The 15344-nt window shown below is 48.0% G+C and overlaps 1 protein-coding gene across 1 annotated transcript in view; it reads left to right on the plus strand.

Annotated features, from left to right (window-relative positions):
* The window catches only part of COL26A1 (collagen type XXVI alpha 1 chain), a 164879-nt gene extending 151387 nt beyond the window's left edge, over nt 1–13492 (plus strand). Inside the window, exons 9-12 of the mRNA XM_066333703.1 lie at nt 951–994; nt 8997–9041; nt 9670–9754; nt 12951–13492. Of these exons, the coding sequence (XP_066189800.1) occupies nt 951–994; nt 8997–9041; nt 9670–9754; nt 12951–13123 (347 nt within the window). The 3' untranslated portion in view covers nt 13124–13492. The remainder of the gene's footprint in view (nt 1–950; nt 995–8996; nt 9042–9669; nt 9755–12950) is intronic.
* Nucleotides 13493–15344: the final 1852 nt, after the last annotated feature.

Consider the following 15344-nt stretch of genomic DNA (forward strand, 5'->3'; position numbering starts at 1 on the left):
TCCTGCAAACGTCAGCACTTCCCTGTATGATGCATATTTAGGAGTGAACTCCCATTAGTTGCAGAAAAGGCTTCTCCTTTCATTATGAGGGCCTTTCACTTATCCTTCAATTCCTTTATTCTTTGACTTAAGCATTTGTATGGTGCATTAATGATTGAGGCTGATTCAGCTGTACTTTGTGTATAATGTCCACATTGTTTCATCTCAAGGGTTGTGACAACTAAAGCAGAGAGGAGTATTGCTAAGTTCAGGCTAAGCAAATATCCTGTCTCCCATCTGCAGGTATAATTTAACAGCTACTGTTGGGATATAATTATTTTTTCAAAAGGAATGAATCTGTTAAGTGACTGTGTGAGACAAGTTGACCTGTTTGGGTGGTGCTTAACTCATCCTAGAAGAAGCTCTCCTGTGGTACAGATTTTAAATTAATTTATTGCCACTGCAGTGAGGGAAAGCTTTGCCTTGCCCCGCTCAGCCTCTCCCTCTGGCTCTGGCCAACCTCCATCTCCTTCATGTTTATCACCAGTTTTCTGAGACCCCAGAGAGACCAAGTGCAGCAGCCCTGGGCCTTCCTTTGCCACCTGAGATTGCTCCAGGACCAGCACCTGCAGTGTCTCACTCTCCTGTAGCTGTTCCATTGATCTAGTTTAGGTTTTCTCAAAAGTTGCATTTTAAGGAATGGAAATGTGGATGTTACTGGCATCCTGCCTGCCTATTTTCACCATTTGTTTCCTCCCAGAGCTCTAACATCTCCCCCAGCGTGTGGGGATGTATTCTGTCAGGATGTTGGTGTCCAGTAATCCAGTGTTTGATGAGGCGTTCTCACTCACTGAGAGACTCAGCAGAACACGAGAGGAAGTGCATGCCTTTGGAATTCAGGCTTCTTCCTTCTAAATCTACTTAAAATTGTCCCCAATTGTGATTCCCACCAGGGCCACCAGGTGCTTCAGGACCCAAAGGGCCCCCAGGACCCATCGGAGCCCCTGGATCACAAGTAAGGTGCTTTGGTGCTTTGGGGTGAAGGGCAGAGGGGAGGGTCAGGGGTGAAACATCATCTCATTGCACAAGGAGAGAGAGTAATCTTAGATCTGCTGTTTTGTTCCCCATGAAATTCTGTGATTGAATTCCCTTTTCTCATTGAGGATGAAGAGGTTGAAATGGTTGTGCTTTCCAGAGCTTCCCTTAATCATAACAACACATCGTGCTGCTGCTGTGTCAAAACATTTCACTGTGGCCTGAGTTGATGCAAAGGATCTGACATGGGCTTTACTAACACAGTGATAGAAAAATACTGCACTTCCTGTGGAACACACACAAAAAAAGAACAGAAATGCATCTATGAGAATTCACCAATTCACTAGAGTGAACGTGTTAAACCTACTTTTCCAGGCATAGCACTTTCTATTCAAGAAAAGTGTCACAAATTCCCATCAGTTTGATTATTTATTGGTGCAAACATTGTGGAGATAATAATGGAGTGGGAAAAATTCACTCCCAAGAATTTATGGTAGAAGAAGGGCACAGCACTCACATGGATGGAAAGAGCTGATTAAATGGAAAAAAGTGAAGTCATGAATAGGAAACTGCCAAACTACTCCAAATTGTGGTTGGCTGATACAGAGGGACTCAGTTTTGGGAAGAATGTTGCTTAATGTGAAGGTAAAGCAGCATCATCAAATTTTTCAAAGGAGTCCCACATGACTGGAGAGCGCAGAGAAAGGTTAAGTAACTTTATAGAGGGATGTAACTCAGATCTGATAAGAGGAGGTTTGGAATTGAAAATAGAGAGAGGAGATTTTTCCTGTGTTTATTAACCACTTTGAAGAAGCAATGGACAACAGGTTAGGGAAAGTTTGCCAGTGTAGCAGAATCCTTTCAATTAGGCAATGCTCTGGAGAGCAGTGAGAAACCCCAGATAGATACGAACACAGTGAGAGATTTGGCAGCCAAATGACAGATGCAGTTTAACATCATTAAATATAAGGTAATTCACAATTCATAAGTGGATTCTGCAGCAGACTCTGGCTTTTTGACACGCAGTGCACACACTGTAAATCTTTGATTTTTGCAGTGTGGAATTCAGTGATCTTGGGCATCCCTGTCTCACCACACACTGTTGAATAAAGGACACTTGGGCTTTGTTCTTGCTGCATGTTTGCCATAGGGCCAAGCCTGGTCTGTGTCCCACCTTGTCTGGCAGCCCCAGGGAGCATCCGAAACCAGCCTGGGGCTCAGAATCCTTGCTGGGGAGCTCAGCTGAGCTGGTGGGACTGGCTGCAGGCAGGGCACTGCTGTGAGCATTGCTGGCTCCCAGCTGAACCTGGGAGAGGGCTCCTCATTTGTGCCCTTAAATCACACCTCTGCAACCTCCTTGGGCCAATTCACAGGCACTGAGCTCCTCACAGCAATGCTCATTTCTCTGGGGCTAGAAAACCCATTTCTGTTCCTAACCAGGCTGGCTTAAATCCCCAGTGGCCTGGAGGGGAGCTCCAGACTCACTTCTGCAGCCTCCAATACAACGTGCGAGTCATTTGAGGTGGAAAAAAAAGGAGAAAGAGAGCTGACAGGCTGAATATAAACAAACAATATTGTTCTCTCTTGGTCTGGTTAATAACTGTGGCTTCTCTGGGTGGATAAGTTAAGGATTTGGATCGATTTCTGCATAGCAGTTCAATTAGTAGAAATCTGGAGACTGTGCCCTTCTTAGCCATTGGTGACTGCTTTATAGATTTCTTCAACCCAGGGAGTAAAATTATTAGCAGAGATTGGGCTTAATTTGAAAATTGTTTATTAGGGTGAGTGAATAGCTTCAAAATAATTTCCACTGCACAATCCAATTAATTTTCAGGTATGTGTGCTTGCTCCTGCCACCCACTGAGGCAATTAAGAAGTGGGGGGAAGCAATGGGGGTTTTTTAAGCTAAACATTCTACCTGTGTCTTAATTTCTTCTTAGTAACTGAGAACAAGAACTGTGCTGTCATACTGACCCCAAAAAAATGTTACATCAGGGGCCTGCAGTGCATTAAAAAACCCAAATAGAGGGATCTGCAGAAAGTACAGGGCTCAGGATAACTGCAAACAGAGCTCCTGTTGTGTTTGCTTGAGGGAAAAAGAGAATCCAGCCCAGTTGCTTAATGGGTGTGTGAGGTTTTCAGGAGCTGAGAATCACTGGGAAATGTATTCACTGCACCTACACAAAGGTTGCACAGTAGAAATTAATTCCTTCTCATTCTGCATCTCTTCTAGGGCTTGCCAGGATCTCCAGGACAGCCTGGACCAAAAGGATCCAAAGGAGACCGAGGAGAGAGAGTAAGGTTTTACATGCACAGAGAGATTCCCACAGCATTATACAATTCCCTCAGGAATTATACACAGCACAGGTCTCACAGATGCACTGGGACTACAGCCACCACCAGTTTTAAATGCAGAGTTTCTGGGGTCTCTGCAAGAACCAAGATGAGGGTTTCCTGTACAGAGAAAGGATTGAATTCCTTGTTAAATCAGCTATTCCCCAAAGAGATTCAGGCAGCAAAGACATGATGTAAAAAGGCCTGTGGGGACCAACTTTCTTCCACCAGCCAAAGCTGTTTAGTGTGGAGTGTTTTGAGAGGTCTGAACCATTCCTTCTGTGGCACTAAGGGTGTAAAAACTCACTAGATTTGTCCTGAACCAAAGTCATTCCCCAAGTCAAATGATGTTCTTAACATATTTGAAATACTGAAATCATGTTCTAATATTTATGTGCCCCAGCCCTTAGTGGGCTGTCCAGTGCTGGTAACTAAACATAGAACAAAAAGGCTGTTTGAATGCTATTCCCTAACTGGTGAAGTTGAGGAACCAGCAGAGAGATATTTAACAGGGGTATAAATGTGTCAGATTCCCAGTCCAGCATCCAAGCACTGGGAAAGGTTTGAAAGTGGCATTTGGGCCTTTGGCTGCTTCTGTTCAGCTTCATTGCCAAAAAGTCATTGAAATCTCTGGGTAAGTCTGGGAGCACAAAACCCCTTGGGTGGAGTAGGTGGAAGAGGATCCTTCAGCCCTGAGGTCTGTGAAATGGCACTGAGAGCCCAGCCTGGAGACAGTCAGAGGAGGGGAGAAGGACAAGGAGGAAACCCTTGGTTGGTACCTCTAAAGTGATTGATGGCTGCACTGACACAGCCTCCTGCCACGGCTGTGGGAAATAAGTTCCCTTTCCTTCCAAGTGCCATTTTGCTGTCCCACAGATGGAGGTGAGTGATCCCCCCAGGGCAGAACCTCCTCTGCCCTCCTGCTCCCTTCCAGTCCAGCAGACAGGAGAGATGCCTGAAAGAGCAAAGACAGCAAGTGCAGCTCAGTGAGGCCAGTTTGACTTGTCAAATTCGTGGGAATAACCAGCCACAGACAAACTGCTCCTCTGTCCAGACTCTGTGCTAGGGGGGGCCCAGGTGCTTGTTTCACCCCTCCTGAGGGGTCAGGAGCAGCAGATGTCTGAGGGTGGGGCACATCTGCCTTTTGAAATCTCTGTTATATTTTAGTTTTGGGGTGTTTGGTCCTGTTCTTACGTAAGAAATCACTTGCACTTCCCTGAAAGACAGAGTGACTGTTGGTCATTTTTTGTAACACTTTCCTTGTGCAGCTCAGCCAGTTTGGGCATGACTTGGCTTCACAAATAGATTGCAGACGGATGGAGTTCTGGCACTAGAATTCAAGATTCTGTTAGAAAGCAAAACCTTAACTAGTGAGATGGATGCGCAGATTACCAACTACTTCTCACTGCCATTCAATCTTTATTTTCTAAAAAATAAACAGAAGCTAAAAAAATATGAAAGGGCATGGTGTGTGGCAAAGTGTCCAAGAAACTGATAAAACTCTTCCTCAATGATTAATCTAACATTTTGCTGTTGTTTGTGGTCGACCATATTACTAATATTACTACTTATAAACCGTATTACTGCTACACTTAATTTGAAACAAAATTTTGTTGCATTGTGTCCATTCACTCCAGACAGATCCCTTAGAATTTGGTTTTGTTCCCTCCTTGCTAAAGATTTAAAATTGTAACTCTCCTTTTAGGTTTGGGACAAATGAGATTTTTCAAATATCAAAATGTGTGGATAAATATAAAAAAACCCTCCACATTTCCTGTCCATCCTCTGTTAGTGTGGAAAGGGAAGCTGACAGCTTTTTTCTGTAGGAGTGCTCTGTGTGCTTTTTGTCTTTTGTGAGTGTGGCTTTGGATGCTGGTTTTGACAACCACACGTTGCAATTTTGGCTTTGGTGGATGCAAACGAGGGCTGGAGCAGAGGAACTGTGCAGCTGTAAAGAGCAGCAGAGTGGGGAGTGCTTCACAACATCTCCTGAGATCTGAGGAGACGTTTTTATACAGTCTTCCTGCTTAATCTGGGAGAGAGCAGATATGGGAGAGAGCTGAAGCAGTGAGAGCACAGCACCTGGGTCAGCTCTGTGTGCTGCTCACAGCCCCTGGGTCAGCTCTGTGTGCTGCTCACAGCCCCTGGACCAGCTCTGTGTGCTGCTCACAGCCCCTGGGTCAGCTCTGTGTGCTGCTCACAGCCCCTGGACCAGCTCTGTGTGCTGCTCACAGCCCCTGGGTCAGCTCTGTGTGCTGCTCACAGCCCCTGGGTCAGCTCTGTGTGCTGCTCACAGCCCCTGGAACAGCTCTGTGTGCTGCCCACAGCCCCTGGACCAGCTCTGTGTGCTGCTCACAGCCCCTGGACCAGCTCTGTGTGCTGCTCACAGCCCCTGGACCAGCTCTGTGTGCTGCTCACAGCCCCTGGGTCAGCTCTGTGTGCTGCTCACAGCCCCTGGGTCAGCTCTGTGTGCTGCTCACAGCCCCTGGAACAGCTCTGTGTGCTGCCCACAGCCCCTGGGTCAGCTCTGTGTGCTGCTCACAGCCCCTGGACCAGCTCTGTGTGCTGCTCACAGCCCCTGGACCAGCTCTGTGTGCTGCCCACAGCCCCTGGAACAGCTCTGTGTGCTGCTCACAGCCCCTGGACCAGCTCTGTGTGCTGCTCACAGCCCCTGGACCAGCTCTGTGTGCTGCCCACAGCCCTGGGTCAGCTCTGTGTGCTGCCCACAGCACCTGGGTCAGCTCTGTGTGCTGCTCACAGCCCCTGGACCAGCTCTGTGTGCTGCTCACAGCCCCTGGACCAGCTCTGTGTGCTGCTCACAGCCCTGGACCAGCTCTGTGTGCTGCTCACAGCCCCTGGACCAGCTCTGTGTGCTGCTCACAGCCCCTGGACCAGCTCTGTGTGCTGCTCACGCTCAGCTCTCTGAGCCCAGGCACTGCCAGGGAGGGAGCAGCCACAGCATCTCCAGGCAGTCTGCAGAGGCACAGCCAGGGAGGCCTGGGATAAGAGATATTGCCAACATCCAGCCTAAATATCCTTTGATCCCCTTAAAGCTGATAACATCCTTTCTGTTCCTCCTGGACATGGAGCACAGCCTGTTTATGTATTTTCAGTGTGTTGTTGTGCTCCTCTCTGTGATTTTTCCTCTTGCCTGTTCTTTTTCATGAGCTTTGCTCACTCCAGTGCAGAATCCAAGTATTTCCCTTTGAAGATACTGGGAGCACCTGACAGACTGGGCCTTTCTCCCAGTTTCCCCTGTCCATGGGGGCCTTTTCCTGGTGCTGACAAGGCATTCCCCAGGAATTCAGAATGTTCTGTGGGTGCCTGTTGCTTTTATACAAATCTGATGGACACAAACCCAGCAGCTCTCCTTTTCTACTTCAGGAATCTGCCACCATATATGTAGTTTTTTTGGGGAAAAAAGGATGGGTTTGTTGCTGTGTGTGTCTATGGGAGAAGAGCCAGGGGAAATATGTGGCTGTTTCATTAATGGATTTCTAGAAATGCTTTTACATTTTGCTTTTTCTTCTCAAGCTCCTGCTTCCTCACTAAATAACCTGTAACTGCTCTCCTGGTCAGGGATCCTGCCCTGCCCCAGCTGCTCCAGGGTGGGAAACCAGCACTGTGGAGGAAAATGGGAAAAAAAGACGTTCAGTTCAACAGCATTTCATCCTGCCCCAAACCAACACTAGTTCAAACTGTTTCTGTTAAAAAAAAAAAAAAAAAAAAAAAGGAACAAAAGCCCCTCACTGAGAACAATGTGAAAATTAGCACAGCAGGAGAAAGAAACAAACCAACCAAAATATTGTACCTGTGTTTTGATCAGCAGCTGTGGGGTGTGTGTGGAGCAGGAGCAGATTAAATCAGTGCTCGGTGGGAGTCCTGGGCTCTGTTCTGGCTGGGGCAGCAGCAGCCCATCACTTCTACCAGAGAGAAGAATGCAGCGTCTTTGTAAGGAACAAATCTCCAGCCAAATTCCTTCCCGGTATAATGTAACTGACTGCTGGAAAGTTCAAAAAACCTGCTAATCGTCTTAGAGAGAGGGCACTGAGCTCAGGAGCTCCATATCCAACCCAGCTCCTCCAGAGTCTGATGGGATTTGGAACTGATACTTGACAGAAAACCATAGCCCCCTTTTGCTGTCTCCAAGTGATAATGTCAAGGGAGAGGAATTTTTTTTTTTCACAGAATCCCAAGTGTAAGGTTTTTTCCCTTAAGCCGTCTTAATTCCACTAGTAAAAATTACACTGTGTTCTTGTCAAGTGGCAAAGTATCTCCTAATGACACTGCCTTTATTTCCAACAGGGGCCAGCAGGTCTGCCTGGAGAGAGGGGCATTAAGGGATTTCCTGTAAGTGCTGCCTGGTGGGTGGGTGCCAGGCTCAGGTGGGGCTGGTGCCTGGCCCTGTAGGTGCCACTGGCTGCTCTGGAGCTGCTTCAGTGCTCAGCTCTGCTGCCTCCAGCTCTGATTTTTCCACAGACACCCTCACCTTAGGGAATCTCTCTGCAAATGAAACATCCCCTGGTGTAAAGCACAGTGACAGGAGGGCATCACCCCAGCAGAGGAGCTGTGCTCCCTCTGCCTGCACATCCCTCTCCCTGGGCACTACCAGAGCCCAAAGGTGGGCACAGTTAAACAGCTCAAAGCTGCTCTCAACTCCCTCCTGCACCTCAGTCAGCCAAGCTGAACTGGAAACCTTTTAATGAGATTAAGAGATGCTTCCAAATGACTTTTTGGCAATACCTGAACAGATGCCCAGAGGAGATGTCTGCACTGGCACACAGGCCAGTGGGAACAAGCCAGTGGTGATGAAGGTTGGCTGACAGAGACCTAGTGGAGAAAATTGGGTGGGTTTTTTTGGCTGGCAGCTTCCAGAGAAGTCCCAGAACCTCTAGAAGGGTTCTCATCTCTCTTCCTTGGTTCCACCTCATCATTTCAGACAGTTCACACAGCCCTTCTTTGGTCCTTTCTCCCATGCTCGCCTCTGCTTTGCAGATATCTCAGGGATGGCCAACAGGCTGGAGGAGCCCAAGTCTTTCCACGCTATTTTAGATTGTTAGTTTTGTTTTATGTTTAGTTTAGAGTGGTTTAATCTCTCCCTGTCATCTGCCCTTTGGAAAGTGCATGAACTTCTGGCTGGGGGAGAAACATGAGACCAGTGTACACAGCACAGAGAGGTCTTTGTTCAGGAAAAGCTTAATGAGCATCTTCAGAGGCAGAAAGTGATGTGACTAATTAATGAGAGCAGAATGGAGGGTTTTTCTGTTCTAGATCAAGATGAAAACGTGCATGTTTGGGGGAAAGGAGCAATTTATCTGTGGTTTAGCACAAAATGTTGTTCACTGGGAGCCAGTGAGGTGTCTGTGGCCTTGCTGGGGCCCAGGCCATGGCAGGTGGCTCCTCCTGCAGCTTGGCCACTCCTGGACAGGTTTACTGGTGTTAGAAATGGTGGTGAGCTCCTGGCAGCTGACAGGAGCCAGGCCAAAGCTCAGGAGAGCACTTTGGCCTTTGGCATGAAGTGCCAGTCCATGTGTCCATTTCTGCTGGTGAAATGTTTCTTTAATTTGCTCCTTTGGTGAGGAGGGATCCAAGGGGTCCTGGGAGGGTCCTCAGACACATGTAACCAAGTTTCCCTTCCTCTGTTTTAGGGTGAACCAGGCAAGAAGGGTGAGGAAGGTGACAAAGGCACTGATGTAAGGATGTGTTTCTACTGTTTTACTTTCCTTTTTGTCACTTTGCTTTCCTTCAACCACATTCCCTTTGACAGGTGGGTTTGTGGGGGGGCAGAGGGCGAGTTCACAGTTAAATGTGCGGAGGAAGTGAGGATGTGAGCCTTGGGTTTGCATTTAATGCATGCCAGCATCCCTGGTCTGTGAGGTTTCCTTGGCCGTGTTGTCACCATGTTCTTGAATGCCTCAGTCCCCAGAGGCTGTCCTGTCACATGGAGCTGGTTGGGAATGGCCTCCCAATTGTCCCTCCCACCTGCTGAGGGACAGACTCCAAGAAGAGAACAAACTGCATGTGCAGAGTGTTGGAGTTCTCACATCTCTGCTCTCAGTCCTTGAAATACTTCCCACCATCTCTTTGGCCCTCCAAGCCCACACCTAAGGTGACAAGGACAACAAACTGCAGCCTGACTGTACTTGAGGAGCTCTTTGAACAGGGGCTTCTCCTGCATTCCTGCTTAGCTTATCTCCTCTTTTACATCTTTTCATTTTTAAACATCCACACTGCAGAGTTTGGTGCTGTGGAAGCAACATGAAGGACAAGAAGCCTGTTCTGCAACACATTCCAATGTTAGTTTTGTTTTCTTTCTTGCAGGGGGAAGGTGTCCAGCAGCTTCGAGAGGCTCTGAAGATTTTAGCTGAGAGGGTATTAATCCTTGAGCACATGATAGGAATTCATGGTAAGCATTGCTAAGGTTTTCTTCTCTAGGGAGCCAGGGTCTCTGTTTGGGCTTGATGGTTACACCTCCTCCCACTCTCCTGAGCTCTCTGGTGTCTGCTCAAGCCACATTTTCAAAACTAGGTTCCATGACTTAGGGGTGTTTAGAGCTGTTGAGTTCCACCAGCTGCACCACTTCCTCTGGCTGTCCAGTAGCAGATGAAGTGACCCTTACAGTGATTTTTGTTACAGTTCAGGCAGCCAAGTCACGAGCAGCAGCTCAAACCATGTGGCACAGATCATCCACCAGCTTCCCACAGAGCTGCTTGTTCCAGTCTTTAGGCCAGATCAGTTAATCCTGTTAACAGCATCTTCCAAGTGACTTGAACACCACTGAGGCCCTTGCCTTGTGCTGCACCATGTTTTTGCAGAGAAAGCCCAGACAGTGCTGCCATGTCACCCTGAAAATCAGTGACCCCTGAACGTTTTGTGAACATAACTTGCATGAAACCTATTTTCACAGTGAGATTTAAATAAAGTCCTACATGTTCTACAGACAGATTTTTTGTCATCCCTCGAGGCTGTTGGCTCCCCCATCACTGGTACAGTGTGTACATCATCCCTTAAAGGCTGTTCTCTTCCCTTCACCACAGTGTGGTGTGGGTCATTGTGACAAGAGTTGGTTATTGTCAGGCTGCTCCTTTTGGGGCAGCCGAGGATCAATTCTTTCACAGCTGCCAAAACCTGCTGTGCCAGTTTCTCCCCTTTCAGAAACACAGTTAGAGGCAAAATGTTTGGCTCTGCTGTCGCAGCCTGTGAGCAGCAAACCTTCTCCTGACCAAGTCCCAGAGCACTTTTCTGTCCTTGACATGTGGAACCTCATTCCTGAGCCCACCTCACACCTGCCCTTGGATCAGATCCACTTTTATTGGGATGTGCCTTTTGGGTATTGATGGAAGCAGTGGAAATGCTGAGTAGCTCCAGTGCCCAGCAGTGCTGACAGTGCCTCCCTACACAGCAATAATGCACTTCAGGCAGCCCCTGGGGCTCCCAGCCCTGTCTGGAGCCAGCAGTGCTGGGGTGGAATTGCTGCTGGACCCTTGCAGTGCCAGGGCATGGCTGGGCTGGCCTGGAGCCTGCTCTGCTCTGCTTTACTCAGTGGCCTTGGGCTCTTGGAGGCTCCAAATGCTACTTCCAAAAGCAATCAACAGTGTAAGATTTTTGGGAAACCCTGAATCACAACCCCATGGTTCAACCACACTCACCCTGACATTGCCTCAGCATTGATGCTGCTTCTCTTCACGTTCTCATTCCAAGGTAGGAAATGGATATTTTTATGCTGCTTTGCTGTGAGCTGGTGGAGGTACCAGGGAGATGCCCACTGGATTTCCTAGGCAGCAATCCATGCCAGCTGGGGTGATCTCCAGGGAAGAGGGAAAGGGTTTTTCCCTGGATGAGTCCATAAGAACAGGGAATTTACAGGACCCAGGCCCTGGACCTCCTTTGTCTTTTACTTTGTACCTTCATTTATAGTGGTATAAAGCAAAAAGTCACCTCTTTAGGAATCTTCTGTAGACCCTGGGGCTGGGGTTCACACAGCTTTGCCCGAGCAGAACTGCCTGATTTCTGTATTTTCTGTTTGGAAATACAGCAGCAACAAGCACGCTGCTGTCACTCTGAAACGGTCATTTCAGCAAACCATTTGTATTGATCTGTTACTGCTTGGGATGGAGATGAGTTACTTACACCCATGTGCACTTCTGTACTGCATCAGCAAAAATGGATGGTTTTTAATTGTGCAATGTGGTTAGGTCGTGTTTAAACACCTATTTTGTATCACTTTAGGGGTTTGTTTTTGTCTCATAAGTATTAATAATTGTATTCCTACTCTGTGCTTTTGAAATAGTTCCATTCTTTCACTTCACACATATTTTAGGCCCTACAAAAATACTGGTTAGAAAGGGAACTTGGAAAGTAAGGCATATTTTCCTTGTGCAATTCCGTTCATCATTGTGTATAGGGTTAAAAAACCCCAACACAGAGAAAAAACCCAAAATAACATAACATAAAATAACAACAAAAAAAAAATATTTTCCTTGAGCACAGACCTCCCTGGACTGAAAGGCACCACAGAGGTTTAAATCACCCAGCACCAATTGGTCATGTTCTCAGTGTAGGTGTTAAGGATTTGACCACAGGTCCTGGGTTAGCCCAGCTTTAAAACCCCACTCAGAAATGCCAATCCCATGCTCTCATTTTCCCAAGAAACTTCCCGCTGAGCTTGGTTTCCAAACCCACAGCCACCCAAGCAACAAGGCCAAACATCCCAGCAAACAAACCTCTGCTCTGCACTGGGAGGGCAGCTGGAGCTGACCTGGCCTGGAAGCTGCAGAGAGCAGCTCAGCAGGACACAGCAAAGCCCAAATTGTTTGGCAGGGTTTGGTGCCAGCAGACAGAGCCCAAATCCTCTGGCAGCCAAAAGCTCCCTGGAAACTGAAATTCTGCCTCGTGGGATCCAACCAAAGCTGGCACGTTGGGCTCCTGGCAGGGAAACACAAACATCCAGCTCTGGAGGCAGAAGGAAGAAGAAATTGAGGCATTGGAAATGATGAGGCTGATCCAGCCACCAGCATCTGTTGCTGCAGAGTGGCCCAGAGCAGGGTGTATTGAATTTGCTTAGCTGAGGGAACAGGAGGCTGTTACCTGGGGGAGCAGGGATGGCCACCCCCCATCCCCAGCATTATTGCTGATTTGGCTGCAGCCCAGCATGGGTAAATCCTTCCACTCAATCCTTTCAGGGCCTCCAAATGTCCTTTACTGGGAGTGAAATGGTACTTAAACCCTCAAAGCATCACTGCCCATGACCACCAGCTCATCCTCCAACACCAGGAGTCTGTGGGCAGTGCTGAGTAGTTGCTGCAGCCCAAGTAAAATCATAATTAATAAAAGAATAGCACTTTAGAAATGAAACTCCAAAGGACAAGAGGCCCTGCAGTAGGAGCACTTACCCCCGAGAGTTCAGGCAGAGCAGAGACATCTAATGCAGGAGCAGTGTGTGATGGCAGCAGAGCTGTAGCTCCAGAGCAGCTTCCTGCACGGAGAGCAAAGAGCAGGGAGCACACTGCTCCCACAGGAGGAACCACTCTGAAGGGCCCACGAGTGATTTCCTCAGCCTCCCCTTTTAAATAGTGCTCTCCCGTGACTTTCTCTCCTTACAGACTCTTTGTCTTCCATTGAGCCAGGCTCTGGACAGGATGTGATCCCGGGCTCCCCCCTGAGAACCAGCATCAAGATCAAGAGAGGAGGCCCCCGGCAGCCCCAGGCCCACCAGATCCTCTCCTCCCTGCTGGATGATGGTGAAGCCAGAAGGAGAAGCCACCGGATGAAGTAGGAGCATCTCCGTGTCCTCCCTGCCTGTCTTCCAGTTCAAGATACACTACCCAGTGCTCAGTTGCACCCTGCAGATGGATGGAGTGGGTGGGAGGCTGCAGTGGTGGTGGCTGGGTTTCCTTCCCTGGCCAATGCTGAGCCCTGATTGCAGGGAATGACTTTATCCATAGCTCAGAGAGGGGTTTGAGAACGTTCTCCTTGATTCTGTTGTTTTGCCTTTGGAATAGCAGCTGTCAGGTGTCTCAGAAGCTGCCCACAGATGTGACATCTCCTGGCTGTGCCTCGAGGGGTTTAACCCTGCCCTTGTTCCCTCACTGCCCTTGACAGTCACTCAGTAAAACTCTGCTTGTTAACTGGCCGAACCCACCCATCCCACCCTGCCCCAAAGCCCAGCCTCAGCCTTGTCCACTGCTGCAGGTGGAGACTGCTTTTATTTCCTGTGCTGGTGTCACACTGACTTCCAGCTGTGACTTCCACAGGCCATGAAAGCATGACCTGCAAGGATTTCTTTTAAACAAAGAACAAATTAGAATACAAAGTGCATTTGAAAGTATTACTCTGGAAATTCAGTTGGTTCTCTGGACTTCAGCAACAAAATCCTGGCTTTTCATGTTGCTAATTGTATGTGAGTGATGTTATTTCAATTTGTGGTTAGCTAAAGAAGGACTTTTGATGCAAATGTTCATGGCAGCATTGGCTTTCTGTCTATCTCAGAGAGTTTAGACTGTTTCTGTGAAAATGTAGAGCAGCTTGCATGAGATCTGATGGAATTGTGCAAGAATTTTCCCATACTGTGTTCAGCATGTGCATACATCCAGAGATAATTAATTTAAGTGGTGGCAGTAACTATTCACAGAAAAGGATATTTTGCAATAGTTGCTTAATCCTACAGCAATCAGGAAAAATGTTTTCACAGTGTTTTGTTTTAATCTCGTGAGTAAATCCTCACCATTTGGACCTGGAGACAATGTAGTAGCAAACCACAGCTTAGGGAATTAGAGTCATGTCAAGAGCTTATCTTGCACTGGGAGTTAAACACAGAGTCATTTTACTTTTTGCAATAACTTGTTATTTTAGGGGAAGTACCAGCTTCCAGGTTTAAGAAGCTGAACCTCCCCTTCAGTGACAAATGAATCACTCCACCTGCTGTGCTAACCAGGTTGGACAAGCTGATGTCATTCATGTACACAGTGACTTTTGTTAGAAGGAGGAGATTATTCAACAAAACTGACTGGAATTTTTTTTATTTTTTAATTCCCACATTCTGACAGTTTTTAAATTCAGCCTAGGACCAAAGTGAGCAAATGGAGTTGTGTTATTGCCCCTCTGTCTCTGGTGCCTGTGCAGGGCACAGCTGTGGGAGGATGCTGGGCTGCACTGCTGCAGGGTTTCTGTCAGAGGCTTTCCAAAGAAAACACTGCAGTCTGTGTTCAGCACCCCAAAAGCAAAGCCCACTGGAAATGAGGCTAAAAATGGAGGAGCTCTGCCAGCCCAGCATTAGCCACACACTACAAGAGACATCCAAGCCCAGTCCTTCCTCTGTGCAGGATGGCATTTTCACAAATGGGCAGGTTACAGGCTCCTTCAGGATCCACCGTGCCTTCACTTGGCCTGCTCTTGAGGAATCCAGCCATCCCCAGCCAGGTGAAAGGGCATAAGCTGATGCTGAGCAAGCAGCAGAACCTTGTTTTTACTGCTGTGCAGCTGAGTAACAGCCAGCTGTGCTGCAGGCTGCAGGGATCCAAATCCTTGCCCTGCTTTTGCATCTTCAGCCTGCTTGGCCAGTGCCATGGTGGGGTTTGGTCAGCAGCAGCCCACCTGGTTCAGGTTGTGCTTCTGAATGATTTGAGTTTTCCATGGGACATTTCCAAGAAACAAGCCCAGAGCTTTGCAGGAGTCTGGGGAGCCCTGGCTACACTCTGAGCTACAGCTGGAGTGTGGTGGAGAGAGACAAGAGAATGAGAGCAGCTCGTGTCCAGCAGGTTCCTGAGCTCAAGGAGCCATCCTGTGTTTGCAATCCCTTTGGGAGGAGGACATAAACCCCCCTGAATGCAGCTTAGGTTCACAGCCAGCACTAACTCTAAGCCCAGCACAAAGTCTGAGGATGTCCATGGTGCTGTAAGAGCCCATGTCCCTCCTTCCACAGGGCAAGAGCTCTGTTTGTGGCCAGCCAAGCCACAGAGCATTCTTGGAATAATCATTCATCCAAGAATTAAATGTCC

This window comes from Sylvia atricapilla, chromosome 20 (genome assembly GCF_009819655.1).
Source record: "Sylvia atricapilla isolate bSylAtr1 chromosome 20, bSylAtr1.pri, whole genome shotgun sequence".
In the NCBI taxonomy this organism is placed as follows: Eukaryota; Metazoa; Chordata; class Aves; order Passeriformes; family Sylviidae; genus Sylvia; species Sylvia atricapilla.